This window comes from Rana temporaria, chromosome 3 (genome assembly GCF_905171775.1).
Source record: "Rana temporaria chromosome 3, aRanTem1.1, whole genome shotgun sequence".
NCBI lineage: Eukaryota > Metazoa > Chordata > Amphibia > Anura > Ranidae > Rana > Rana temporaria.
This window is the reverse complement of record NC_053491.1, coordinates 103,532,605-103,560,534: the sequence shown is the minus strand read 5'-3', so window position 1 is coordinate 103,560,534 and position 27,930 is coordinate 103,532,605. Positions and strand designations below refer to the sequence as shown.

At 42.3% G+C, this 27,930-nt stretch overlaps 1 protein-coding gene across 5 annotated transcripts in view; it reads right to left on the bottom strand.

Moving 5' to 3' along the window:
* SHANK3 (SH3 and multiple ankyrin repeat domains 3) overlaps nucleotides 1-27,930 on the bottom strand; it is a 375,382-nt gene that overhangs the window by 270,309 nt on the left and 77,143 nt on the right. For all 5 annotated transcript variants that reach the window (XM_040343142.1, XM_040343144.1, XM_040343143.1 and 2 more), the window contains exons 2-3: nucleotides 10,956-11,159; nucleotides 3,566-3,637 (exon numbers count right to left, since the gene is read on the bottom strand). In XM_040343142.1, the coding sequence (XP_040199076.1) occupies nucleotides 3,566-3,637; nucleotides 10,956-11,159 (276 nt within the window). The remainder of the gene's footprint in view (nucleotides 1-3,565; nucleotides 3,638-10,955; nucleotides 11,160-27,930) is intronic.

The window sequence follows — 27,930 nt, the reverse complement described above, 5'->3', positions numbered from 1 at the left end:
TTTAGCTGTTTGCCTTGAGTTTAGCTTTAAATACTACACTCATCACAGTCTCAATTGTCTCTTGTTATATAACACACAAGCATTCCTGCAAACACCTTCTATTTCACAGAATGTACCATGATTATTTTACTGTTGGTTCAATGGAAGAGAAGAGAAAAAGAATGTTTGGAGCAAAGCTAGACCCATAATGATAGGGCACCCAGTAATAATTTGCGGTTGCTAACCCACTGCCCTAATACAGTGTTTAAATCCACTAATGTTTCTCTGCCCCCTCTGTTAGGTAAGGAGCCTGTTTAAAGGCTAAGTTCACCTTTTGAAAAAAGTAATAACCGCACACGCTTTTTCAGGTAAAATGTGCATTTATTATATTTTACTTAGGAGCCTGCAAGCATTGCACCAGCGCTCGTTGAATCGTGGGTCTATTGTCAGGTTCCTGAACACACTGCCTAGAGCTCTCTGCCCATACATTTCTACATGCAGACAGTTCCTGACCTGTAGGCACGTGAATAAACTACGAGAGTGATAAAAGTGATAAAAAAAATTAAAGCAACATTGTAAAAAAATAAAATAAAAAATAAATGAATCATTCATTTTTTTTTTTTTATCTAAGTTCCCCTGTTTCGCCATGCTAGCGTGCAAAGGCAAACTCGTCCGTCAATCCCGCATGCACGCATACAGCGATTGTCCCACGTATGTGTGGTATCGGCGCGAATGCCGGATCATAGCGCTGCACGATTAATCATTTAAAAATCGAGATCTCGATCCGGTATTTCCACAATTCTATGTAAACAGTGCAGAGCCATTCTCTGCTCACTCACAGCTGTCCAAAAAAAAAAAGTCTCCGGCAAATGTTTGTCAGCATTGCTTAGCGCTGGGAGAGAGATAACTATAAACATTGTACCATTAGAGCCGGTTCACACAGGGGCAGCACGACTTTGAGGGCGACTAGGCAAGGCGATCTCAAGACGACTTGAGAGGCGACTTGCAAAATGACTTCTGTATTGAAGTCAATGCAAGCCCCCCCGAGTCGCCCCCAGAGTCGTACAAGAACCTTTTTCTAGGTCGGAGCGACTTGCGTCACTTCTATTAGAACGGTTCTATTGAATAGTCATACTCCATTCAGTGCAATGGACGTTCTAATTGGAGCAACTCAAATCATTTCGACTTAGAAAAAGTATCCTGTACCATTTGGGTTGAATTTAGAGCAACTTGCATTCTATTACAGAAGTCCTTTGCAAGACACGCTAAAGTCACACTGTACGGGGCGGCTTCAGAGTCTGGCGACTTTGAGCCACCCCAGTGTGAACCGAGACTTAGGCTCCCGTTCACATATGAGCGATCCGAATTGCGTGTGCGATCAGGGTGTCATAGGAAGGGACAGGGACCAGTTGTCCCGCGATTTGGCACTTTTTCAAATTGTTGGCAGAATCGCAGCGATTCCGCACGAGATTTGGATTGCTCAGATGGGAACGGAGCCTTAGTTCTTTTAGATCAAAGGGATGAACTTTGGTCTGTAAATGAGGTCAGTTTAACCACTTAAAGACTAAGGCCCGGATTGACAAAGCACTTGCGCCGACGTATCTCGAGATACGCCGCGTAAGTGCAAATATGCGCCGTCGTATCTATGCACCGGACTCAGAAACTAAGATACGCACGTACGTCCGACACAGTGCGCGTAAAGTCATACGTCCGGCGTAAAGTTATGCCCCATAAAGGAGGTGTAACTCAGCAGCATTCATTCAAAGGGCTGCACCAGGGAACACAAGCCAACGTATTTTACGTAGGACGTGAATATGACTAGGCGTAGGTTACGTTCACGCCGTAGGCAGTGATCCGGCTTATCTTAGGCAGTTGTTCCGACGTATTTGTGAGAATGCGCACTGGGATGCGTCCACGGGACGGCGCATGCGCAGTTGGTGATTCGTATCTGTCTGGCGCTCGTCCCATCATTTGCATGGGGTCACGCCTCATTAGCATGGCTCACGCCCACTTCCACTTACGCCGACTTACAGATGAGGTATCTATTTTCCTTATTAAAGAAAAGCTGCACTAATAAAAAAGCAACATAGTGTTTCAAAATGATAAGCCACTGAAGTCATCAAATACAAGCAAACTAATTGTTCTACCTACTTTATATACAATGGGAAGGGAGATAATATGCAGTCAAAAAACTGAAACACTGGGGTTGATTTACTAAAGGCAAATAGTCTGTTTAATCTTGAAGGGAATTTTTACTTGGCCCAGAGAATGAGGTGAATATAACACTAAACATGTAAATGAGTAAGCAAAAATATCGGTGTTGATTTACTAAAACTTGCAAAATCTGGTGCAGCTCTTCTGTTTTAGTTAAACCACCTCAGTGTTTGTCTCTTTGTACGCAATTGGGTGTTTTTTTTGCACAGTGACTTTTCACCACATTAACAAAGCTAAGGAAAATTCCCTTGCAAAGTTGCCTTTAGTAAACCAACCCCGCCATTCACTTTTGGCCACCCCTTCCACTATACCATGCTGACTAAAGGCAAATATGAACACATGCGGGTCCATTTATAAAGCAGAAGCATGGCCATACAAATGTTTAAAAAAAATACAGCTTCCCTAGCTTTTGAATGGAAATGCAGAAACAAAGCCAGGAGCAGACCTTATTCATGTAATCTGTCAAAGTCATGTGACCAACCCCTTCTCCAATCACGGAGTTCTCACAGCTGCCTTAAGCAGGGGAAGCTCCATTATTCACAGCGGTCTGCATTTTATGAATGGGCTTAAAACCAAGTCTGCAATTTTACACTGCGGTATATAGCGGGAAAAGGATAACAATATTCTCACTCCATTATAAATGTCTCCCATGGTGCTTCTAAATTAGACTTGCACATCAATGATACATAAAAGGAACCTTCCATTCATTTCTGTGGATTTTCTAGTCTTAAAGTGGAGGTTCACCCACAAATGTTAATTTTTAACCTTAGATTGATGCTCATTTTGTCTAGGGGAATCGGCTAGTTTTTTTAAAATCGAAGCTGTACTTACCGTTGTAGAGAGCGATCTTCTCCGCCGCTTCCGGATATGGGCTGCGGGACTGGGCGTTCCTATTTTGATTGACAGTCTTCCGACAGGCTTCCGACGGTCGCATCCATCGCGTCACGATTTTCCAAAAGTAGCTGAACGTCGGTGCGCAGGCGCCGTATAGAGCCGCACCGACGTTCGGCTTCTTTCGGCTACTCGTGACGCGATGGATGCGACCGTCGGAAGCCTGTCGGTTTGTTTGTTTCCTGCTTCTCTGCTGTACAGAGCCAATACAGGGCAGTGATGGTTTGGAAAACTAAACTGATTGGTGCTGAGGGGTTTTAGACACACAGTAATCACACCTCATTGATTAGTGACCACAGAGAGAAAGCTCCCAGCACTGTGGTTATCAGGAAACAGACAACCAGGAAGTGTGGAGATCAGAGAAGAATTACAGCAACTTGAGGACATGAAAACAGCACTGCATTAAGGTAAAGGAAGCTATTAAGATAAAAAAAAAATCCTTTACAAACCCTTTAAGTTCAAAATGATTATTTCTACTTACTTTGGTGTGAAGTTTCGCAAACTGTTTGTCATCCAGTAATGTTTGTGTATAAACTCTTCTTTTATAGCGAAACTGAGGATAGAAAATGTCAGTTAAGAGTTAAAATAGTACAATGACACACTGGGGGTTATTTACTAAAACTAGAGCGTGCAAAATCTGGTGCAGCTCTGCATAGTAACCAATCAGCTTCCAGGTTTTATTGCCAAAGCTTAAGTTAGAAGCCGATTGGCTGCCACGCACAGCTGCACCAGTTTTAGTAAATCAATCCCACTCTCTGCCGTTAAGTACTCTACACTTGCCTCACTCTTTCCCAATAAACTTTCTGCACTTGAACTAAATTGCAGAATATTGTCTTTATTGATGAACATCTGTTGTGGTGTACTATGCAACATATTTCTTTGCCGTGACAAAAAAAGGAATTTTGTAAAGCAAGTTACTCAACCAGTTACATGTGTATGATGTCTGCAGGCGCGTGCTCCTTTTTGGTAAGGTACCTTCTGATTTAGTTGTTTTTCTCATGTGAAGTGATCTGAACTAATCATATTTTCTGTACTATTAACTTTGTTTTCTCTCAAGCAGTTTTCCTCAGGCGTACTTGATTTTTCGGATGAGTTTCATGCATTGTGTATATCTTTGTTCTTAACCTGTAAATAACTAAGTCAACCCTCTGTCTTTGGAAGCAGACCAATCTTCGAATTTTCACTGTGTGCTAGATACATTTATAACTACAGTAAAACCCTGGTTTGAGAGCAACTTGGTTTGAGAGTGTTTTGCAAGACAAGCAAAATGTTTTAATACATTTTGCCTTGATATACAAGCGATGTCTTGATATAAGAGTAGTGTCATGTCACAACTGAGTATAAAAAAAGAAGAGAGGAGCCTAATCCCCTAGAATACAGCATCAGCAGCATGTATCTGTGTTAATGTGCATTCTACTAAAAACACATTTTTATAAAAGGTGCATTAATATTTGTTCATGGCTTCATATGTTTACAAGCAACACTTAGGCCTCGTACACACGACCCTTTTCCTTGACAGAATCCATCAAGAAACTTGGTGGGAGAGCTTTTTTTCCGAGGAAAACGGCCGTGTGTGTATGTTTTTCATTGAGAAAACTGTCGAGGAACTCGACGAGGAAAAAAGAGAACAAGTTCTCTTTTTCCTCAACGGGAGTCTCAATTTCCTTGTCGTGTTCCTCGTCGGGCTGGTTTTCGACGAGAAACACGATCATGTGTATGCTTAGAAACCCGCTCATGCTCAGAATAAAGTATGAGACAGGAGCGCACCTTCGTTAAAAGTAGCGTTTGTAATGGAGATAGCACATTTGGCACGCTGTAACAGACTGAAAAGTGCAAATTGTCTCCTACCAAACTTTTACTTAACACGCAGTAACATGAGATTAGCAAAGGCAGCTCCAAGGGTTGTGCCAGTGGAATCGAACTTCCCTGCCGTCGTATGTGTTGTACATCACCGCGTTTGAGAACGAGGAGATTTGGTCTTGACCGTGTGTACGCAAAGAAAGCCTGTCGAGTTTCTCCACAAGCCTAACAAGGAACTTGTCGAGGAAAAAGATGTGTCTTTTCCGACGAGTTCCTCGGTCGTGTGTACGAGGCCTAAGTGTAGCAATATAGTTACATTTAATGAAGATACAACATTTAGCAACTTATTGCTACCCAAAGGCCTCGTACACACGACCGTTTTCCTCAGCAAAATCCATCAAAAAAAATGCTGGCAGAGCAGTTTTGCAGAGAAAAGCGGTTGTGTGAATTGTTTTTCGTCGAGAAAACTGTTGTGGATCTCGACGAGAAAAAAAGAGAACATGCTCTCTTTTTTCTCATCGGGAGTCTCAATTTCCTCGTCGTGTCTCTCATCAGGCTGGTTTACGACGAGAAACACGTTCGTGTGTATGCTTAAAAACCCACCCATGCTCAGAATAAAGTATGAGACGGGAGCGCACCTTAGGTAAAAGTAACGTTCGTAATGGAGATAGCACATTTGTCACGCTGTAACAGACTGAAAAGCGCGAATCGTCTCTCACCAAACTTTTACTAACACGCGGTAACACGAGATTAGCAAAAGCAGCCCCAAGGGTGGCGCCAGTGGAATCGAACTTCCCCTTTATAGTGCCGTCGTACGTGTTGAACATCACCGCTTTTGAGAACGACGAGATTTTGTCTTGACAGTGTGTATGCAAGGAAAGCTTGACAAGATTCTTGTCAGGCTTGACAAGAACCTCGTCGAGGAAAACGACGTTTACGACAAGATTCTCGTGTCGTGTGTACGAGGTCTTAGAGGTGCCTCTCTTCTCTTTTATACCCTGTAAAAAATGCTTTGATATACAAGTGCTTTGGATTACAAGCATGTTTCTGGAACGAGTTATGCTCACAAACCAAGGTTTTACTGTACTCAAGTTCATGGTCTTTGATTTACAGGGCTTCTTTTGGAAGCCTTCAATGTACAAGTAAATGGCACAATAAATAATAACAAGCAGTAGCCTATAGTAAACCAATACACTATGGATCAAATCTGTATACAGTATCCATTATAAGCGAGAAGTCATTTGTATTTTTTGCTATGGGATAATACACTTCAAATATTGCTTTTTTACTCATTAATGTGAATTTCAAAAGTCCCTTTGCCTTTTTAGTTCATGGACTAAATAAAAAAATGACAGTTAAACATATGTTTCATCAAAGACATTTATACAAAGGCCAATTATTACCCAGATTGTTTAAAAATTCCCTGATCAACCAGCAATCGGCACATAAATGGAGTGAACCATCTGTTTCTCACTCAATCAATAACCACTTGAACATCAAGGATAGATAAAAAAAAGAAAAATGCAGCGGAAATTGATTTTACTTCTATTTGCATGATTTGGAAGTTCTGTTCTTTTTTTCACAAGAAGTTAGAAGTTCTGTTCTAATTCTGAAGATCTGAATCTACCCTATCTGCTCATATATGTACACAGTAAAACAGTGGTCTACAAACTGTGGCCCAAGGGCCAGATGCAGCCCTTTGATTGCATTTATTTGGCCTTTGGTGCACTAACCGACACCAACAATGGGGCATGATTCCTGCCACTGATACCAACAATGGGGCACTATTCCTCCCACTGGCACAAATGATAGGATACTGTTTCTCCCATTGACACCAACAATGGGCTACTATTTCCCTCCCTGACATTAATGATGGGACATCGGGGTTGATTTACTAAAACTAGAGAGTGAAACATCTGGTGAAGCTCTGCATAGAAACCAATCAGCTTCCAGGTTTTATTGTCAAAGCTTAGATGAACAAGCTGACATTAGAAGCTTATTGGATACTATGCACATCTGCATCATATTTTGCACTCTCCGGTTTTGGAAATCAACCCCACTGTTCCTCCCCCTGACACCAACAATATGGCACTATTCCTCCAACAGAAACTAACAATGGACACTGCGCCTCCCACTGACACCAACAGAGGAAAACTATTCCTCCCGCTGAAACCAACAATGGACAGTGTTCCTCCCACTGGCACCAAAAAATGGGACACTACCCCCTCCCTCCCCCATTGGGTAGACACTGTTCTTACCATTGATAACAATAGGGGGCTATTCCTTCCACTGAAACGAACAATGGGACACTGTTTTTCCCACTGACACCAACAATGTGACACTATTCCTTCCACTAAAAATAACAATGGAATACTGTTCATTGCACTGACACAAATGATAGGGCACTATTTCTACCCCTAATACCCAAAATGGGGCATTATTTAATCCCACTGACGCCAGGACTTTTTTCTACTCCCACTGTTACAGTCTGCCCCCATAAAGTCCAAAGAACTGGCCCTTTGTTTAAAAAGTTTGTAGACCCCTGCAGTAAAAGATCAAGCCACTTGAATTTGAGCTGATACAGTAGATTCTAGATCTGAGGCCCCGTACACACGACCGAGTTTCTCGGCAGAATTCAGCCAGAAACTCGATCGGAGCTGAATTCTGCCGAGAAACCCGGGCGGGTGTACACTTTTGACCGAGGAAGCCGACGAGGATCTCGGCGAGGAAATAGAGAACATGTTCTCTATTTCCTCGTTGTTCAATGGGAAATTTCGGCTCGCCGAGATCCTCGGCGGCTTCACAAGGAACTCGACGAGCAAAACGATGTGTTTTGCCCGTCGAGTTCCTCGGACGTGTGTACGAGGCCTCAGACAATCATAGATCTGCCTTATCTGGTTATATGAGTGTACAGTAAAGAATCAGCCCAACCAAAGTTGACATGTGAAAGGTGATCCAGTCCTACATCTGAATATAGCCATGTGTGTAGAGTAAAGCTGGCCATATATTATATAATATTCTTGTACAATCTCTTTTAGATTTACTGTCAACTATTTAGTGTAAAGGCCTGCCTGATTAGATTTAAATTAAAAGTTTTGTTTAGGTTTGACCTCCTATAATATGGTTTTTGGTAGATATAAAGGAAGATAATATATGGCCAGCCTAAACTATCATGTCACATAAAACTAATTTACGACTGGTGATCCAATCCTAGATGCGTGGGGACTACAAGAGATCAGGTCACTTGAACCTGACCTAAGACACACAATTCAATCATAGGGTGGCTTTAGGGAGTAAGGTTTACTTACACTTTAACCACTTGGGATCCGCGCTATGGACAAAAGACGTCCACAGCGCGGCTCTCAAGTGCCGGGTGGACGTTCTTGGACGTCCTGTTGTTGTTGTTCCCCGTGCGCGCCGCTGGGGGCGCGCAGCGGGGAAACAACATGCCCGGCGAATCACTCGGGAGCCGATGCGAGTGCCTGGCCGGCGCGATGTCCGCCAGACACCCGCGATCATCGGTGACACAGCAGGACGTGGAGCTCTGTGTGTAAACACAGAGCTCCACGTGCTGTCAGGGAGAGAGGAGACCGATCTGTGTCCCTTTACATAGGGACACAGCAATCGGTCACCTCCCCCAGTCAGTCCCCTTCCCCCACACAGTAAGAACACACCCAGGGAATACATTTAACCCCTTCCTCACCCCCTAGTGTTAACCCCTTCGCTGCCAGTCACATTTATACAGTAATTAGTGCATTTGTATATCACTGATCGCTGTATAAATGTGAATGGTCCCAAAATTGTGTCAAAAGTGTCCGATACGTCCGCCGCAATATCGCAGGCCTGACAAAAAAAAAAATCGCAAATCGCCCCCATTACTAGTAAAAAAATAAAAAAAAACATAAATCTATCCCCTATTTTGTAGGCGCTATAACTTTTGCGCAAACCAATCAATATACGCTTATTGCGATTTTTTTTTAACAAAAATATGTAGAAGAATGCGTATCGGCCTAAACCGAGGGAATTTTATTTTTTAAATGGGATATTATTATAACAAAAAGTAAAAAATATTGTGGGTTTTTTTTCAAATGTTCTGTCTTTTTTTGTTTATAGCGCAAAAAATAAAAATCGCAGAGGTGATCAAATACCACCAAAAGAAAGCTCTATTTGTGGGGAAAAAATGATAAACATATAATTTGGGAATAGTGTTGTATGACCGCGCAATTGTCATTCAAAATGCGTCAGCGCTGAAAGCTGAAAATTGGTCTGGGCACGAAGGGGGTTTAAGTGCCCAGTAATGAAGTTGTTAAAATCATCATGTTGTGCACCATCAACTGCACCACTTTGTGAGAATGCTTTTTATTATGACAAAAAACTCCAACACTGAAGCTACTTTTATCTGTTGTCTTTAAAAATGATTGTGTGAGAACAGCCTAGCCCAGCCTTTTTCAGCCAAGATGTGCAGGCAACCTGGGGTGCCTTGAGGTTTCTTCCGGGATGCCTTGGCAAAATGCCTAAAAATTGCCCCAAAACTGTGCACAGGCCGGTGGGTTGATTATATCTGCCTTTTAGTTACACAAAGCCACAGGTTTTCATTGTATACCATTATAACCTTCTAGCTGCCAACCTCCCAATGACCAATGACATCATCAGTTGATAAGGAGGATGTCAGTTGCCTGCATATCACCCTTGTTTGACACTCCCTTGTCTCTCTCCATCAGCTTTAGGTTCTCATTAACTAAGTGACGGAAAGAAAACTGAGGGTGAATAGAAACATTGGAATACTAGTCAGTACCAGTTTGCAAAAGTGTATTTGCTTTGGAAGAAAAAAAATCTCCTTTAAAGAGGAAGTAAACCCTGATGGGTAAACCCTGATGACTTCGGCACATGCAGACACAGGGGGATATCTCCTAAACCTGCATGGTTTTCAGGGTAGCTACAGGTAAGCCTTATTATAGGCTTACCTGTAGCAAAAAGTGGTATTTAAGGCTGCATTCACACCTGAGCGTAGTGTTTTCCCGTGATTTTTGCGGTGTTTTTTTACCGTGATTTTGGACAGGTCTAGGGTCACCAATGTTAAAAGCAGGAAAACGCCCAAATCTGCCTAAAAAAAGTCCCAGAACTTGTTTGAGCTTCATGCGTTTTGGAACTTCTGGCTTCAGGCGTTTTGTAGTGGAGATGTGAACCATCTCTATAGAGAATAATAGATTTTTTCCCCTCCAGCGTTTTGTAGCTTCAGGCTTCAAGCTACAAAACGTTCAGGTGTGAATGGGGTCTAAAGCCTCGTACACACGACCGAGAAACTCGACAGAATCCATCAAGAAACTTGGTGGGAGAGCTTTTTTGCAGAGGAAAACGGTCGTGTGTATGTTTTTCATCAAGGAAACTGTAGAGGAACTCGACGAGAAAAAAAGAGAACAAGTTCTCTTTTTCCTCGACGGGAGTCTCGATTTCCTCGTCGTGTTCCTCGTCGGGCTGGTTTTCGACGATAAACTCGAGCGTGTGCATGCTAAGAAACCCTTGCATGCTCAGAATAAAGTATGGGATGGGAGTAAAAGTAGCATTTGTAATGGAGATAACACATTTTTCACGCTGTAACAGACTCAAAAGTGCAAATCGTCTCTTACCAAACTTTTAATTAACACGCAGTAACATGAGATTAGCAAAAGCAGCCCCCAGGGTTGTGCCAGTGGAATCGAACTTCCCCTGCCATTGTATGTGTTCTACGTCACCGCGTTTGAGAACGAGGAGATTTTGTCTTGACAGTGTGTACGCAAAGCAAGCTTGTCAAGTTCCTCGACGAGTTCCTTGTTAGGCTTGTCGAGGAACTCGACAAGCTTGCTTTGCATACACACTGTCAAGACAAAATCTCCTCGTTCTCAAACGCGGTGACGTAGAACACATACAATGGCAGGGGAAGTTCGATTCCAAGGGTGCCTTGACTGAAAAAAGTTTAAGAAACACTGGCCTAACCAAAAGTGGTGACGCTGAGACTTATATGTATAATTTTCCATATCATGCATCCTCTCCATCTACAAAACAAAAAAGCAGAAGTGAAATCACAGTGTTACCTCTAGGTAGGGTACAGGTGTGGCCAGAGAAGGTGGGTACTCCCGTAGCAGCCGTTCCTCGTCAAGGAATTTGCCAGCTCTGCCATTAAAAGCTGGCTGGAAGAGACCATAATTCAGAACGTCCTTCAGGCTGTGGTTGAGTGTGCACAGGATGCGCTGCTTGGACACCCAGACTGGAGCATCAGGATTGAGCCGGAGGCACTTCTGAGGACCATACAAAAAAAACAAAGAGTTGAGTCAGATTTTTGTAGGATAAACATAAAGAGATGTATGAACACAACTAGCATTATAATGCCATGTACCAGAATTGTTCATTTGTAGGACTTTACATATAGCATGGTTTAGTATAGTATAACATTGTTTTTGATTTAACTCATAGATTTATCAAATCCCTTCTTAAACTTTTGAATAATTAAAAGATATGAACCCACTTGTACAGGTCTCCGGATATCCATTTTGTTTCTCCTGCATAATAATGAGCAGGAAGTTTAAGTATGGCACTTCCTAGTTAATAAGTATTCGTTCATTATTTGTACCAGTTCAAGAACTGTGACCCCTCTTAGACCTGTACAAAATCATTGATGAGCAACTGTTAGGTGTTGCAGTGCCTGTCCCCATAGGCTCAGAGACAGCAGCAGGAGCCATTGGCTCCTGCTGCTGTCAATCACAGTCAATAAGCAGAGAATGGGATGTGGGATAGAGGCACGCTCTGACAATGGACTCAAAAAGCGGGGCTCACGACCAAGCTCACATGAGTGACCCCATAGCAAACAGGTTGCTATGGGGTCACTCGGCAGGGAGGAGGAGACAGGAACGCTGGCGGGGGAGGATCAGGGCTTCTCTGTGCAAAACCATTACATCCCTCAGGGATCCCCCTTGTCGCCTGTATTGTTCAATATCTATCTCCGCCCTCTGTTCATCAGTAACCAGAAGTTACTCTACCACTCCTACGCGGATGACACACAACTATATTTTCGCATCTGCAACAATAAGGATCATTATCTCGGACTAGAGAAATGCCTTACTTTGATAGAAAATTGGATGACGAAGAGTTACCTTAAACTCAACAGCTCAAAAAGAGAACTTCTCCTGTTTCATGCCAACCGCAAGAGATCTCCCGCACCAACATGGACACCGCCGCCCATTCTGGGACAAATCATCACCCCTAGCACCAAAGTCTAAAGTCTCTGAGTCATTTTTGCCACCCACATGACAATGGATGCACAAATAGGGTCAGTAGTCAGAGCAGGTAAGCTTTTTTTTTTTTTTAAATAATCAAAATGTGAACTTTTACAATTACTTTAAGCTACAAGAACTCTTGACTAGATGTATAAATAGATCTATAAATGGCTCTTAGCTATCTCCATTGTAGCTTTAGGCAGCCATTAATTAGATGCAGCAGTCTGAATACTGTACTTGCTTAAATACAGTACATGCTTTCTACGAAAGTAATTTATATAACTTCATTAAAATGTTTAGAGATTCCTCAATGAACCTTTGTATTTCTTTAAAGAAGAAGTACAGCCAAAGCTTTTTTGCTGTATTTCTCCTCTGGATCACAGGAGTGCAGTTCATTTTGCACTCCTGTAACCTATTTTCAGCCGGCACCTGAAGCCCGCCGTTGGCTGACATCACAGAGCCGATCCAGGCTTGAGAAAGATTGCGACCATATGCTCTGCAGGGTCCAGTAAAAAAAAACAAAAAATAAATTTACCTTTAAAAATATGTGCATCTATTATTTCTTTGAACCTTTAGGCCCGGTTCACACTGCTGCGAATTCTATTGCGAATTTGATCCGCTGCGATTGCTCAAATTTGCAAGTCATTTTACTAACCTAGTTTTCCATGAGTGCCGTTCATATCAATGCGTTGCGAAAATAAGCTGCGTTAAAAAAGGGTCCTGTGCGAGTTTGATTCATGTGCGATGCGAATTCAGCTCTATAAACTGGCATTCCCTGATATCGCGGGCCGCGAATCGCGGCAAAATCGCTGCATATTTACGGCAAGATCCTGGCAGCAAAATCTGGTAGATTTTTCGCACAATTTTGAAGATGTAGTAATGTGAACCGGGCCTAAAGGTTAATATGCAAAAAACTTCTGATACACCTGTAAAGCCTCGTACACACGACCGAGGAACTCGACGGGCGAAACACATCGTTTTCCTCGTCGAATTCCTTGTTAGGCTGTCGAGGAACTCGACAAGGCAAGTTTCTCCATTCCCGTCGAGGAAAAAGAAGACATGCTCTCCTTTTGGCTCCTCGACAGTTTCCTCGGCGAAAAATGTACACACGACCGGTTTCCTCGGCAAAAAAAAAAACCCCAGCAAGTTTCTTGCTGGTTTTTGCCGAGAAACTCGGTCATGTGTACGAGGCCTGACATGTCCCTAAAGCTATGTTTTTATAAAAAAATATTAAAGCTGAACAACTTTCATTTAACTATATTCCTCATTAGCCACAAAAAATATAAATCCACTATATGTGGACTATACAGTGACTTGAAAAAGTATTCATACCCCTTGAAATAAATGTTCCACATTTTGTCATGTTACAACCAAAAACATAAATGTATTTTATTGGGATTTTATGTGATAGACCAACACAAAGTGGCACATAATTATGAAGTGGAAGGAAAATTATAAATTGTTTTCATTTTTTTTACAAAAAAAAAAATCAAAAAAAACGTGTGGTGTGCATTTATTTATTTATTTATTTCAGGTACTTATATAGCGCCGTCAATTTACGCAGCGCTTTACATTATACATTCACATCAGTCCCTACCCTCAAGGAGCTTACAATCTAAGGTCCCTAACACACATTTATACATATACTATTTGTATTTAGCCCCCTTTACTCTGATACCCCCAACTAAAATCTAGAGGAACCGATTTCTTTCAGAAGTCACCTAATTAGTAAATAGAGTCCACATGTGTGTAATTTAATCTCAGTATAAATACATCTGTTCTGTAAATCCCTCAGAGGTTTGTTAGAGAACCTTAGTGAACAAACAGCATCATTAACCACTTAACGCCCGCCGCGCGCCTATTTACGTCCACAGAAAGGCACGTACAGGCAGATGGGCGTATATATACGTCCCTGCCTTCTAGCGGGTGGGGGGTCCGATCGGGACCCCCTCCGCTGCGTGCGGCGGGCGGATTCCCGCGGGGAGCGATCCGGGACGACGGCGCGGCTATTCGTTTATAGCCGCTCCGTCGCGATCGCTCCCCGGAGCTGAAGAACGGGGAGAGCCGTATGTAAACACGGCTTCGCCGTGCTTCACTGTGGCGGCTGCATCGATCGAGTGATCCCTTTTATAGGGAGACGCGATCGATGACGTCAGTCCTACAGCCACACCCCCCTACAGTTGTAAACACACACTAGGTGAACCCTAACTCCTACAGAGCCCCCTGTGGTTAACTCCCAAACTGCAACTGTCATTTTCACAATAAACAATGCAATTTAAATGCATTTTTTGGTGTGAAAATGACAATGGTCCCAAAAATGTGTCAAAATTGTCCGAAGTGTCCGCCATAATGTCGCAGTCACGAAAAAAATCGCTGATCGCCGCCAATAGTAGTAAAAAAATAATAATACAAATGCAAAAAAACTATCCCCTATTTTGTAAACGCTATACATTTTGCGCAAACCAATCGATAAACGCTTATTGCAATTTTTTTACCAAAAATAGGTAGAAGAATACGTATCGGCCTAAACTGAGGACATTTTTTTTTTAATATATATGTTTTTGGGGGATATTTATTATAGCAAAAAGTAACAAATATTGAATTTTTTTCAAAATTGTCGCTCTATTTTTGTTTATAGCGCAAAAAATAAAAACCGTAGAGGTGATCAAATACCACCAAAAGAAAGCTCTATTTGTGGGGAAAAAAGGACGCCAATTTTGTTTGGGAGCCACGTCGCACGACCGCGCAATTGTCTGTTAAAGCGACGCAGTGCCGAATCGCAAAACCTGGCCTGGGCATTTAGCAACAAAATGGTCCGGGGGCTTAAGTGGTTAAAGCGGAACTTCAGTCATTTTTTCATCTTTCCATCTATTAAATCTTCTGTTCTTGTTGTTTTAACTTTGGATAGTAAAAACATTTTTTTCCTGACAGTAAAAAACGTATACAGCCCATTTTCTGTTTCTTGTCTTGAAAAAAGCCTAGGCTTATGACATCATGCACAGATCTCTCTCTCACTCTCATGAGATTTTGCCAGGAAGGGAGGGGGGGATGAGTCATAAGAGGGCCAATGAGAGCTGCAAAGCTGGAGGTCTGTGTAAATCCAGGAAGTGAACAGCTTCAGCTGACCACAGTTAAAATGATTGCAGCCAGACTCAGTGAAGAGAGATTTCTGCAGCATAGCCGGCAAGTACAAAATCACAGTATATATAAAAAATAGTATGCAAAGTTGTTGGAGGGAAGCTTCCCAATGGCAAAGACGTTTTTATTACAAATTATATGAGCAAACTGCCGTTCCTCTTTAAGGATAAGGAACACACCAGACAGGTCAGGGATAAAGTTGTGGAAAAGTTTAAAGCAGGGTTAGGTTATAAAAAAAATATCCCAATCTTTGAACATCTCATGGTGCACTGTTCAATCCATCATCTGAAAATGGAATTAATATGGCACAACTGCAAACCTACCAAGACATGGCTGTCCACCTAAACTGACAAGTCGGGCAAGGACAACGCTAATTAGAGAAGCAGCCAAGGGGCCCATGGTAACTCTGGAGGAGCTGCAGAGATCCATAGCTCAGGTGGGAGAATCTGTCCACGGGACAACTATTAGTTGTGCACTCCACAAATCTGCCCTTTATGGAAGAGTGACAAGAAGAAAGCCATTGTTGAAAGAAAGCCATAAGAAGTCCCGTTTGCAGTTTGCGAGAAGCCATGTGGGGGACACATAAAATATGTGGAAGAAGTTGCTCTGGTCAGATGAGACCAAAATTGAACTATTTGGCCTAAAAGCAAAATGCTATGTATGGTGGAAACCCAACACTGCACATCACCCTAAACGCACCTTACCCACTGTGAAACATGGTGTTGGCAGCATCATGTAGGGATTCTTTTCTTCAGCAGGAACAGGGAAGCTAATTAGAATTAATGGGAAGATGGATGGAGCCAAATAGGGCAATCTTAGAAGAAAACCTGTTAGTCTGCAAAAGACTTGAGACCAGGGCGCAGGTTCACCTTCCAGCAGGACAATGACCCTAAACATACAGCCAGACCTATGATGGAATAGTTAAGATTAAAGCATTTTCATGTGTTAGAATAGCCCAGTCAAAGATCTAAATCCATATGAGGCCTCGTATACATGACCGAGGAACTCGACGGGCGAAACACATCGTTTTGCTCGTCGAGTTCCTTGTTAGGCTGTTGAGGAACTCGACGTGCCAATTTTCTCCATTCCCGTCGAGGAAAAAGAGAACATGCTCTCTTTTTGGCTCGACGAGTTCCTCGACAGTTTCCTTGTCTAAAAATTTACACACGACCGGTTTCCTCGGCAAAAAAAAACCCAGCAAGTTTCTTGCTGGTTTTTGCCGAGAAACTCGGTCGTGTGTACGAGGCCTGAGAATCTGTGGCAGAACTTGAAAATTGCCACTCTCCATCCAATCTGACAGAGCTTGAGCTATTTTGCAAAGAAGAATGGGCAAAACTTTCACTCTCTAGATGTGCAAATCTGGTAGAGACATCCCCAAAAAGACTTGCAGCTGTAATTGCAGCGAAAGGTGGTTCTGCAAAGTATTGACTCCGGGGGGGGCTGAATACAAATGCATGCCACACTTTTCAGATATTTATAAAAAAAAAGAAAAAAAAACATTTATGTGCCAGTTTGTGTTGGTCTATCACATAAATCCCAATAAAATACATTTACCTTTTTGGTTGCAACATGAAAAAACTTGGAAGCGCATCTATTACCTTTTTAAATGAACATTGCCATCATCATTGTGCTGTACATAGCCTGTGAAGAGGAGCAAAGCTCTGGGGGGACCCATCAGCTCCACCCACTGCAGGCTGTCTAGAAAAGACTACAGGAAGGGGTGGAGACAAGACCAGTCACCCTACAGAAGCAGAGAGAGAAGCCAGGACGGGTCTTTATTATAGGAAGCTTCTAAACACAGGCAAAGTTTCCAACTGGATTACAAAAAGCACAAAAAGAATCAAGTGAGAATACACGTCTCAAATATCTGGGAAATATTTGCTTATCACAGAGTTCCACTTTAAATGCATTTTTAAATGCAACTAGTCTACTGTAAAAACTAAAATCGGATTTGATTTAGTATTAAATCAATAATAATTATGTTAGCCATTTTCAGAAGCATTTAAACTGGGAGAGGGAGAAGCAGCACTTTGTACACGCCCATGTGTTGACAAGACAAGAGAACAGAAAGATGATCAGTCTGTTGCAGCTCCTTCACAGTTCAGTCACCAGCCTGGAGCCTGGCCGTACTGCCTGGAAGGTCTGTGCAAATGCAAGGGCTGGGTGAACAGAAATACAAGTCCTTTGGCAGGTAACACAACTTCCATATGTGTATTTTGCGGTTTGCATGGATTTCACTTTTAATTTGTCCTTTCGGGAACTACGCATGCTGTGTACCTGCCAGTCCCAGAAAACAGAACAATTTAAGTCGTCAGGACAAATGCTTCCTGTTAGGTTAATTTGACTTTTTCTGAAGAGTGTCAGGTTTGTTCTGCCCATGCTGAACACATTTGTCACGAACCTGTTGTGTTCAGAAAAACTGCCCACTTACAGGGCTGGCAAACCCAGCCAATTCACAGAGTAAAGTTACGCAAATATTTTACTGAGAATAATGAACAATTTTAAAGTCTTTAAAGCCTTTGGCCCGGATTCAGATAGAATTTACGTTGGCGTATCGATTGATACGCTGCGTAAGTTCTAGGAAGCGCCGGTGTATCTTCTTTCTGTATTCAGAAAGCAAGATACGCCAGAATTTTACTAACATACGGCCGGCGTAAGTCTCTTACACCGTCGTATCTTAGTTGCATATTTACGCTGGCCGCTAGGTGGCACTTCCGTAGATTTACGCGTAAAATATGCAAATTAGGTAGATACGTCGATTCACGAACGTAGTTGCGCCTGGCGTATCTATATGCGTAGTTTACGTAAGGCGTCGGACCGGCGTAAAGTTACCCCTGCTCTATGAGGCGTAGCCAATGTTAAGTATGTACGTCGGGACAGCGTCGAATTTTCCGTCGTTTGTGTAAAACGTTTGTGAATAGGGCTTTGCGTAAGTTACGTTCACGTCGAATGCATTGACTATTTGCGACGTGATTTGGAGCATGCGCACTGGGATACGTACATGCGCCGTTCGTAAAGAGCGTCAATTACGTGGGGTCATGATAGATTAACATACAACACGCCCACTACCAGCCAAATTTGAATTAGGCGGGCTTACGCCGACACATTTACACTACGCCGCCGTAACGTAGGGCGCAAGTTCTTTCTGAATACGGAACTTGCGCCCTAAGTTACGGCAGCGTAGTGTATCTCAGATACGCAACGCCCGCCTACAACTTAGACTATTCTTTCTGAATCCGGGCCTTTGCCTTTAACAAAGCTACAATTGTCATATGTTCGCTGGAATAAAATACTAAAGTGAACATCTATCCATAAGCATGCGCAGGCGGTGTGCCGGGTGTGCATGGGCATGGCTTGCTGCATCTGTTATGGCTGAGCGACTGTCACATTCTGTCAGAGCCTAGCCAGCACAGCCCCTCCCCACTCAACCCCTCCATACAAACAGGAGAGGAGAATGCTTCAATCTGCTCCTCCTCCATCCCCTCTCAGCTTGTGCCCCACCCACAATCTAAGCATTCTGAGCTAGCCAACAGCTAGCTCCTGTACATGAAGACCAGGGGAGGATGCCATGGCGAGGGGGCTGAAAGAGTCTGGACTGTGGCTCTCCAGTGGCTGCAGGGCTCTGAGCTGAGAGAGTCTCTCTCTCAGAGCCAGGGGTGGTCTGACAACTCATGGGGCCCCCGGGCAATAGGAGATTATGGGGCCCCTGGGCAATAGAAGATTATGGGGCCCTCAGGCAATAGATTATGGGGCCACACAGCACACAATATACACAGTATACATACACACAAAATACACATACACAGACTGAAAAGGTACTGAAGAGGCAGGGCAGCTATAACCTTGGGATTTTTTTTTAAAACACAGATTTTTACATACTGTCCCTGGTTTTACTGAGGCTGACAACCCTAATGGGGCCCCCTAGTGGCATGGGGCCCTCGGGTCTTAATATCTACCTTAACCACTTCAATATCGGGCACATTTACCCCCTTCCTGCCCAAGACAATTTTCAGCTTTCAGCGCTGTCGCATTTTGAATGATAATTGCACAATCATGCAACACTGTACGCAAACAACATTTTTATAATTTTGTTCACACAACTAGTGCTTTCTTTTAGTGGTATTTAATCACCATTGTTTTTTTTTATTTGTTGCTAAAAAAATTTCTTTGTTTCCATTACAAAATTTAGCAAATACAGTAAATAATTGTTTTTCATCAATTTAGCCCCAAATTTATTCTGATACATTTATTTGGTGAAAATAACCCAAATCAGTGTATATTATTTAGTCTGTAGGAAAGTTATTGAGTCCACAAACTATGGTATATATCTGAAAACTGATCAATCCTGATGTACTGACGGCCTATGCTAGGACAGTACAAATACCCCCAAATGACCCCTTTTTGCAAAGTAGACAGTCCAAGGTATTTAGTAAGAGGCATGGTGAGTTTTTTTGAAGTTGTAATTTTTTGTCATAATTTTGGGGAAAATTAAGAAATGTTTTTAAAAAAAATTCACAATTGTTTTTTTTTTTTTTTTACGCACTGTCACCAATGCAGTACAGCGTCATCATAACTGGTGTGGCGGAGATCAGGAACACTGACTGGTGACAGTACAACTTTTTTATTTTGTATTTGTTTGTTTGTTTTTTTTATTAAAAAGAGCCACACGGGCAGAACATCATATGACATCAAGTCAGGATGGGAAAGCCACGCCCAGCTGTGATCCTGCTATAGGCCGAGTGGGAAGGTCTTAAACCACATTGTTAATTGCATATTGTACTTGTTTGTAGTGTAGATATTGAAATTTGCACTTAAAATTTTTGGAAATACCAGTAAAAACTTGTGCCAGTAATTTTTTTGTGTCAGTAAATTTCAATCTGGTAGGCTGGCACCACCGACATCTATACATGTTTAGTCCCTCTCATTACATCTTCATAAAGGAGGGGGGAAATGTTTTCACACTTCAAAATGTAGAATAGAGTTCACTTTTCTCAGGTCTAAATTTAAATAGCATAACAATAGCTTTATAACCTGAATCCCACCCACTATTTTGTAAAGATAATGTCACCACCTTACTTTCAACCCTAAGCAATCACCAATATATAATTTGCAGAGTCTGTGTCACAAAGACTTGCTCCATTGAAATTCATTGAATATTCTTAAAATACTTTATTCTTCTATTTATCACAGAAAGTTTGGTTCAATTTATTGATCTACTCTAATTAAAATAAAGAAAAATTTCCAACTGACTTCCATTCAAAGTAAAGCCAATTATTCTGATATGAATCACATACTGGAGGTTATTTATTGAGCAGAAACAAAAGAAGGCTTCCTGGATATGTCTGGAGGCAACTGCTGCTATGTAGGCCTCGTTTGTCAAAGGATGGTAGGAGGCAAACTAAGATAATTAGTGATTCCCCTTAGCAGCCAATCAAATTCAATACTGCACTGGAAAATGGCAGTTAGCATTTAAGGGTGTCCTTAGGGGCCATATCACATTAGCGATTATATTGCTGCTGGCAACTTTCCAGCAAATGGATCGCTAAAGAGAGCATTTACCTGCACCTATGGTGTTGTTCCCTTTATAGTAAAAATGCTGCAAATTATTCACCAGAGACGCTGAAGATGTAAAACCTTGCTAATTTAGCCAGCAAGGTAAAAACATCATGGGTCATGGGGTGAGTGTTCTTGTTGTTTTCACCAGCATCAGTCATGAGTTCAACATTGGCTATAGTGTGCTGCTCTTTATGTTGTGTATGACAATGGGTAGAATTCCAGAGTGATCCTAAATAAAAAAGCTGGTAATATCTGGGCTCATGTACAAATCTCATTTATCACACATTTTTTTAATTGTGCGGCTTTACTTGGTTTTGCAGGTTTATGTTTGCCCCCCCCTTTTTTTGTAGATTTACCTACTTTGCCTGAGTTTGATTCTTCAACTTGACCATAGTGTAAAAATTATCAGCTGAGAAGTGACTGCATTCAATCAGATGGAGTCGCTGTTCCTGTATGCAGACAGGTAGCTTTCTGAATACAATAGCCTGCAGGGGTGATTTCTTGTTTAGGAATTTGTTTGGTTGCCCATAGTTTATTCATTTTTTTCAATCATCCAGGGGGCCTCCATCTACAAGCAAGGTGGATGGAGAACAGAGGCGTAACTAGAACCTTCAGGGCCCCCTGCAAGAAACAATGAAGGGCCCACCTGGCCCCAGACCGGAGCCCTTCCCACTGATCCCAGGGCCCTTTACTCACATCATGGGGCCCTTAATTACTGTCCTGCAGCGGGCCACCTTCCTGCCATCATGGGGTCCCCCCACGTTGGCGGAACACCAGAGCCCAGTCGCAAGTGTGACCTATGTGACCCTGGCAGTTCCACCACTGGTGTCAGTACTTTTTTACTTTTGTTGTTATATTTATTATTATTTTTTACTATTTTATTTTACATGTTTACAATTTTATTTTTTATTATATTTTACATATTTTAGGACCTCCATTGGGGGGGCTTTGGTGAAATCTCTCTCACTTTTGAGACAGAGAATGGGACTGAGGACAGATTCATCAGTTCCTTTCTCTACGGCCTCAGCTGCACAGAAAAAACAGGAATAGCACTGTACAAAGCTTTCCGTTCATTCATAAACTGAGGCATGCCCCCGCTATGAATAAAAACAAAACAAACCTGACAGATACCCTGCAGCAGCCGGCGGGAGGGGAAAACCCGGCAGCGCTGTGAGGGGGGGGGCGGCACATAGGGGCCCGGAACAACAGGACAGCAATAGAAAGGCAGCAGGAGCAGCATATGGAGGAACCAATGCCCTCCATTTCCCTCCTATAGCTGCTGAATGTCTGCGGGCGTGAGAGGTGGAGAAGCGGGCATTCAGCGGCTACATGGAACAATCAGTTTCTCTACATGCGGCCACCCCCGCTGCCCTCCTATATGGGTGTACAGGGGCCCACACAGGCAATAGCAACCCCTGTGACCCCTGTACGTACCTGTACATCTCTGATGGAGAATTCGTTGCTGCTGTGGTATTGTATTCTGAAATCGGGGACTCCTCTGCTGTCAGAATACAGTGATCAGCACTGCAGCCTATTGGATCGCCTAGGTGAAAGTTGTCTCAAAACCAGGTACCCGATCCCCTCCTTACAGTTCCAGGGTCTTGCGCTTGATTCCAATGGGTCAATGTTTGCATGCAAGATCTTTTATTTTTCATAAAGGCCTAAGTTATTGTGCTTTAATTTGCTCCAGTGATCCACAGATATCATGGTTGGTTGGTTTATTGGTATCTGAATAATTTGGCCTAGTTATAATCCTTTGTATCTGCATGTTTTCCAGCAAAAGCAAAACAACAACAACAAAAGAGTGCTACAAAAGCTAAGTCACAACGCTAAAACTCAGGTTTCAACCAAGGGATGATAGATGTGCTGGTGCTCATACTCAGGCTCCTGTCATCCAAGTAGTTTACACAAAGTCCAAAATAGTCGACAAACGCCAGCTATAAGTAAGGCCGTAATGTTGAAATGCGTAAGGTGGCCTACAGACATGGATTTTTACCTAACGCTTCGAAAAAATTTCCTACACATTGAGATCCTCCCACCTGCCGACCATTTTGGACTGTGAAAATCAACTCTACAGCATGATAACAAAGAATGAGTAGTATATCAGTGTCAAGTTAGGGGTGTAATTGCATTTTGCCATGTGCACGGTGTATTTATGCTGCATTAAGAGGCAAACTGTGACATTAAGAGATCATACGCTTATACTGTATCATTTGGTGAAGAACAATGAAAAGTCCAACAAACAAAAAACTGATTTAGGAAGCAAAGCAAAGAATTTTCTTAAAGTCACACTCCAGGCAAACAGCTAAATACAGAGATGACATGCATATACAGCAGATAAAATAAGTTCTGAACACATCACCATCTTTCGAGGTAAATCTATTCCTATAGGTGCTATTAACTTGACATTTCCATGACATCTTGGTAACAACCCATGCAATCCATGCATATAAAGAAACCAAAACAAATAAGTTCAGGTTAGGTTATGTGTAAAAAAATGGAATGGCACAGGTAAAAAGTATTGAACACACTAACTGAAATGTATTTAATACTTCATACAAAATCCTTTGTAGGTAATGAAAGCTTCAAAATGCCTCCTGTATGGAGAAACTAGTCGCATGCATTGCTCAGGTGTGATTTTGGCCCATTCTTCCACACATGGGGCTAGATTCACATAGCCCGCCCTAACTTTGCGGCGGCGTAGTGTATCGTGTTTACACTACGCCGCAAGTTAGCGAGGCAAGTACATGATTCACATAGTACTTGCCTGCTAAGTTACGGCGGCGTAGCCTAAAGCGGGCGGGCGTAAGGGCGCCTAATTCAAAATAGGCTGAGGGGGCGTGTTTAATGTTAATTTTGTTTGACCTGACGTGATTGAGTTTTTTTTTGGAACTGTGCATGCGCCGTCCGCCTACATATCCCAGTGTGCATTGCGGCAACGTATGCCCCACGGGCCTATTGGTTTCGACGTGGGCGTAAATGACGTAAATCCCTATTCACGGACGACTTACGCAAACGACGTAAAATATTCGAATTTCGACGCGGGAACAACGGCCATACTTAACATTACTATTCCAGCTATTTGATGGAATAACTTTAGGCCTGATAATGCGTTACGTAAACGGCGTATCTGTACAGCGTCGGCCGGGCGTACGTTCGTGAATAGGCGTATCTAGTGCTTTACATATTCTACGCCGACCGCAATGGAAGCGCCACCTAGCGGTCAGCCTAAATATTGCACCCTAAGATAGCCGTCGTATCTTAGATAGGTTTAAGTGTATCTCTGTTTGAGAATACACATAAACTTAGGACAGCGCACATTCCGAGTTAGGTCGGCGTATCTACTGATACGCCGGCCTAACTCTTACTGAATCTGGCCCAAACAGTTTTCAAATCTTGTAGGTTCTGTGGGACTCTTCTATAAACTCTGATCTTTAGTTCTTTCCATAGATTTTCTATTGGATTCATGTCAGATGATTGGCTGGGCCATTCTAGCAACTTTATTTTCTTTCTTTGAAACCAATTGAGTGTTTCCTTGGCTTTGTGTTTGGGATCATTGTCTTGCTGAAATGTCCATCCTCCTTCATCCTGGTCGATGGCAGCAGATTATCATCAATATCTTGATACATTTTTCTATTTATCCTTCCTTTAATGATATGAAGTTTGCCAGTACCGTATGCTGAAAAACATCCCCACACCATTGTGTTCCCACCTCCAATCTTCACTGTTGGAATGGTTTTTTTTGGGGGGGTGATGTGCAGTGCCATTTAACCTCCAAACATGGTGTGTATTATGGCATCCAGAGTTCAATTTTGGTCTCATCTGATCAGACTAAATTACTTTAGTATTCCACAGGCTTGTCTAAATGTTGTGCAGCAAACTTTAATTGAGCTTCAACATGCTTTTTCTTCAGCAATGGAGTCTTGCGTGGTAAGCGTGTATAAAGGCCATGGCAGTTGAGTGCATTACTCTTTTCACTCCTCGGTCAGAAATCTTAGGAAGGAGCACCTGGTCCTGGCCAGTTTATGGTGAAATTATGTTCTTTCCATTTCCGAATTATGGCCCCAACAGTACTCACTGGAACATTCAGAAGTTTAGAAATCCTCCTGTAACTTTCTGTAACCAATGCCATCAGTATGTTTTGCAACAATAAGGGGCTGGATTACTTTCTAATTACTGATAGATTTCAGCTGGTGTCTTGGCTTTCCGTGCCTTTTTTGCACCTCCCTTCCGTCATGTGTTCAATACTTTTCCCAGTGGCATTTCATTTTATTACATATTACTTAATTTCTGAATGTATTTGATATGGTGAACATTTCATGTCAGTAGCACCTTTAGAAATAGATTTACCTAGAAAAATGGTGACAAATTCAATACTTATTTTATCCGCTGTGTGTATATATATATATATATATATATATATATATATGTGTATATATATATATATATATATATATATATATATATATATATATATTAGTAGGGCTGTGCGTTAAACGCGATATTAACGGCGTTAACGCAAACCCATGTTAACGCCGTCAATATTTTTATCGCGCAATTAACGCAGGAGCCCTCGGGGTGGACATGCAGAGTGTGCAGCGGCGCGGCGCGGCTTACCTTCTCGCTGGATTCACAGGCAAGTTACTCACCTTGTCCCTGGATCCAGCGATGCCACCCCGCTGTGTGATCGAGCGGGTCCTCCTTGCTTGGCGGGTCATCCTTGCTTGGCGGGTCCTCCTTGCTTGGCGGGTCCTCCTTGCTCGGCGGGTCCTCCTCGCTCAATTCACAGTGCCTGTGTGCCGCCGAGCTCCGTTCCCTGCGACGTTACGACGCCAAATTTAAAAAAGTAAACAAACACAATACACACAGTATACTGTAATCTTATAGATTACAGTACTGTATGTAAAAAATACACACCCCCCTTGTCCCTAGTGGTCTGCCCAGTGTCCTACATGTACTTTTATAAAATAAAAACTATTCTTTCTGCCTGAAAAACTGTAGATTGTCCAAAAGTGTCCCTTTATGTCAAAAATGGTTTTAGATCAGCTAGAAAACAGCGATAATAAATTATAATCACTTGCAGAATTGTGCGATATTTGTGGGGAAATTCGTCATAAATTAGAGCGATTAATCGTGAGTTAACTATGACATTAATGCGATTAATCGCGATTAAAAATGTTAATCGTTTGACAGCACTAATATATATATAGATAGATATATATATATTTATATATATTTATATATAGATCTATCTATATATATATATTATATATATATATATATATATATATATATATATTACATGAACTGTTTTTTTTCCCAAGGGATTTGTGATCTCAGCAACTTGTATGATTCCCAAACCTCTGCTGCACTTCATAACCAGACCGAGAGATAGCCCTAATTCCTGGTTCAGCTTTTCAGCTTCCAGTACCCTCTCTCCATCTCCAAGGCTAATCTCGAAAAGCAGAATCAGTATCCCTACTTCTGTCTTAAGAGAAGCCAGTTCACCCTGGAAGCTGTGCACCTGATCCAGCAAATTCTGAAGTGATTCCCTTGGCAATATAGTACGGCAGAGGTGTGTGAATGATAGGACTGTCAGAAAAGAATAATGCGTGCCTTTGGAAGTAATACAGTTAACATACATCATATCTGTCTGTTTTCCTGGAGTTCAGCTGTGAACCTGGCTTTGCTAACCGAAGCAAGGACACCTCACAGGTCTATAAACAGGAAGTAGGAACTCCGGGTCATTCTGGTGCCCCAGTAAAAGTCTATAGGGGCATGGCTAACAGCTGGAACTAATTTATAATCATCAGCGCGGATTTAATATTTGATTACATTTTTAAAGTTATTTTCTGAAAAAGCACAACAAATTACATTTTGCAGTATTTTTTCTTATATGTTCCAAATGAAGGTCTTGGTGCTAAAATAAGGTGTTGACTAAAGTGTTGGTAGATGTGAGAAATTTCTCAGCATTTTTTAAAGGAGTTGTAAAGGAAAAAAAAAATTTGCCTAAAATTAATGGGCCAGATCCACGAAAGAATTACGCCGGCGTATCTCTTGATACGATGCGTAATTTCAAATTTTGCGCGTCGTATCTTTCTTTTGTATCTACAAAACAAGATACGACGGCATCTCGGATCGATCCGACAGGCGTACGTCTTAGTACGCCGTCGGATCTTAGGTGAAATTTTTTGGCGGCCGCTAGGTGGCGTTTCCGTCGAATTCCGTGTCGAGTATGCAAATTAGCTTGTTACGGCGATCCATGAAAGTACGTCCGGCCGGCGCTATTATGAGGCGTACTCAATGTTAAGTATGGCCATCGTTCCCCCCTCGCATTTTTAATTTTTTACGTCGTTTGCGTAAGTCGTTCGCGAATAGGGATTTGTGTAGAATGACGTCACCGTCTTAAACATTGGCTTGTTCCGGTTTAATTTCGAGCATGCGCACTGGGATACCCCCACGGACGGCGCATGCGCCGTTAAAAAAAAACGTTGTTTACGTCGGGTCACGACGTATTTACATAAAACACGCCCCCATTACATCCATTTGAATCCCGCGCCCTTACGCCGTCAAAGATACACTACGCCGCCGTAACTTACGGCGCAAATTCTTTGAGGATTCGGAAAAAAAAAAGTTACGGCGGCGTAGTGTATCTTAGATACGCTGCGCCCGGCGGAAAGATGCGCGGAGGTACGTGGATCTGCCCCAATGTCTGCAAGGTAGACAGACAGAATAGTGTAATGATTCTGTTAAAAAACGTGTAAATACCTATTAAATTCCTTCATCTATGTCACCTCCAGCGGTATAGTTTCTGTTCTCTCATTCACTTCCTGGTTTGCGGCGCTCGTTTATGTAAGAACTACATTTCCCAGTATGCATTGCGGCACGCCCAGTAATTCACACCTCCTTGAAGTCTCTAACACGTAGAGAGCGTCCTGCCGCACAGATGTAGTAAGAGGGGGCGAGCACGTTACTGACCACCGCAGTAAAGCCTCCCTTCACGGTGGTGAGTAATAATCAGACAAGCAGGAAGTGAACAGAACAGAGAAGAAATAGAGCAACTTCTGAGCAAAAACGAACAATGAGGAAGTGAAAAAAGAGG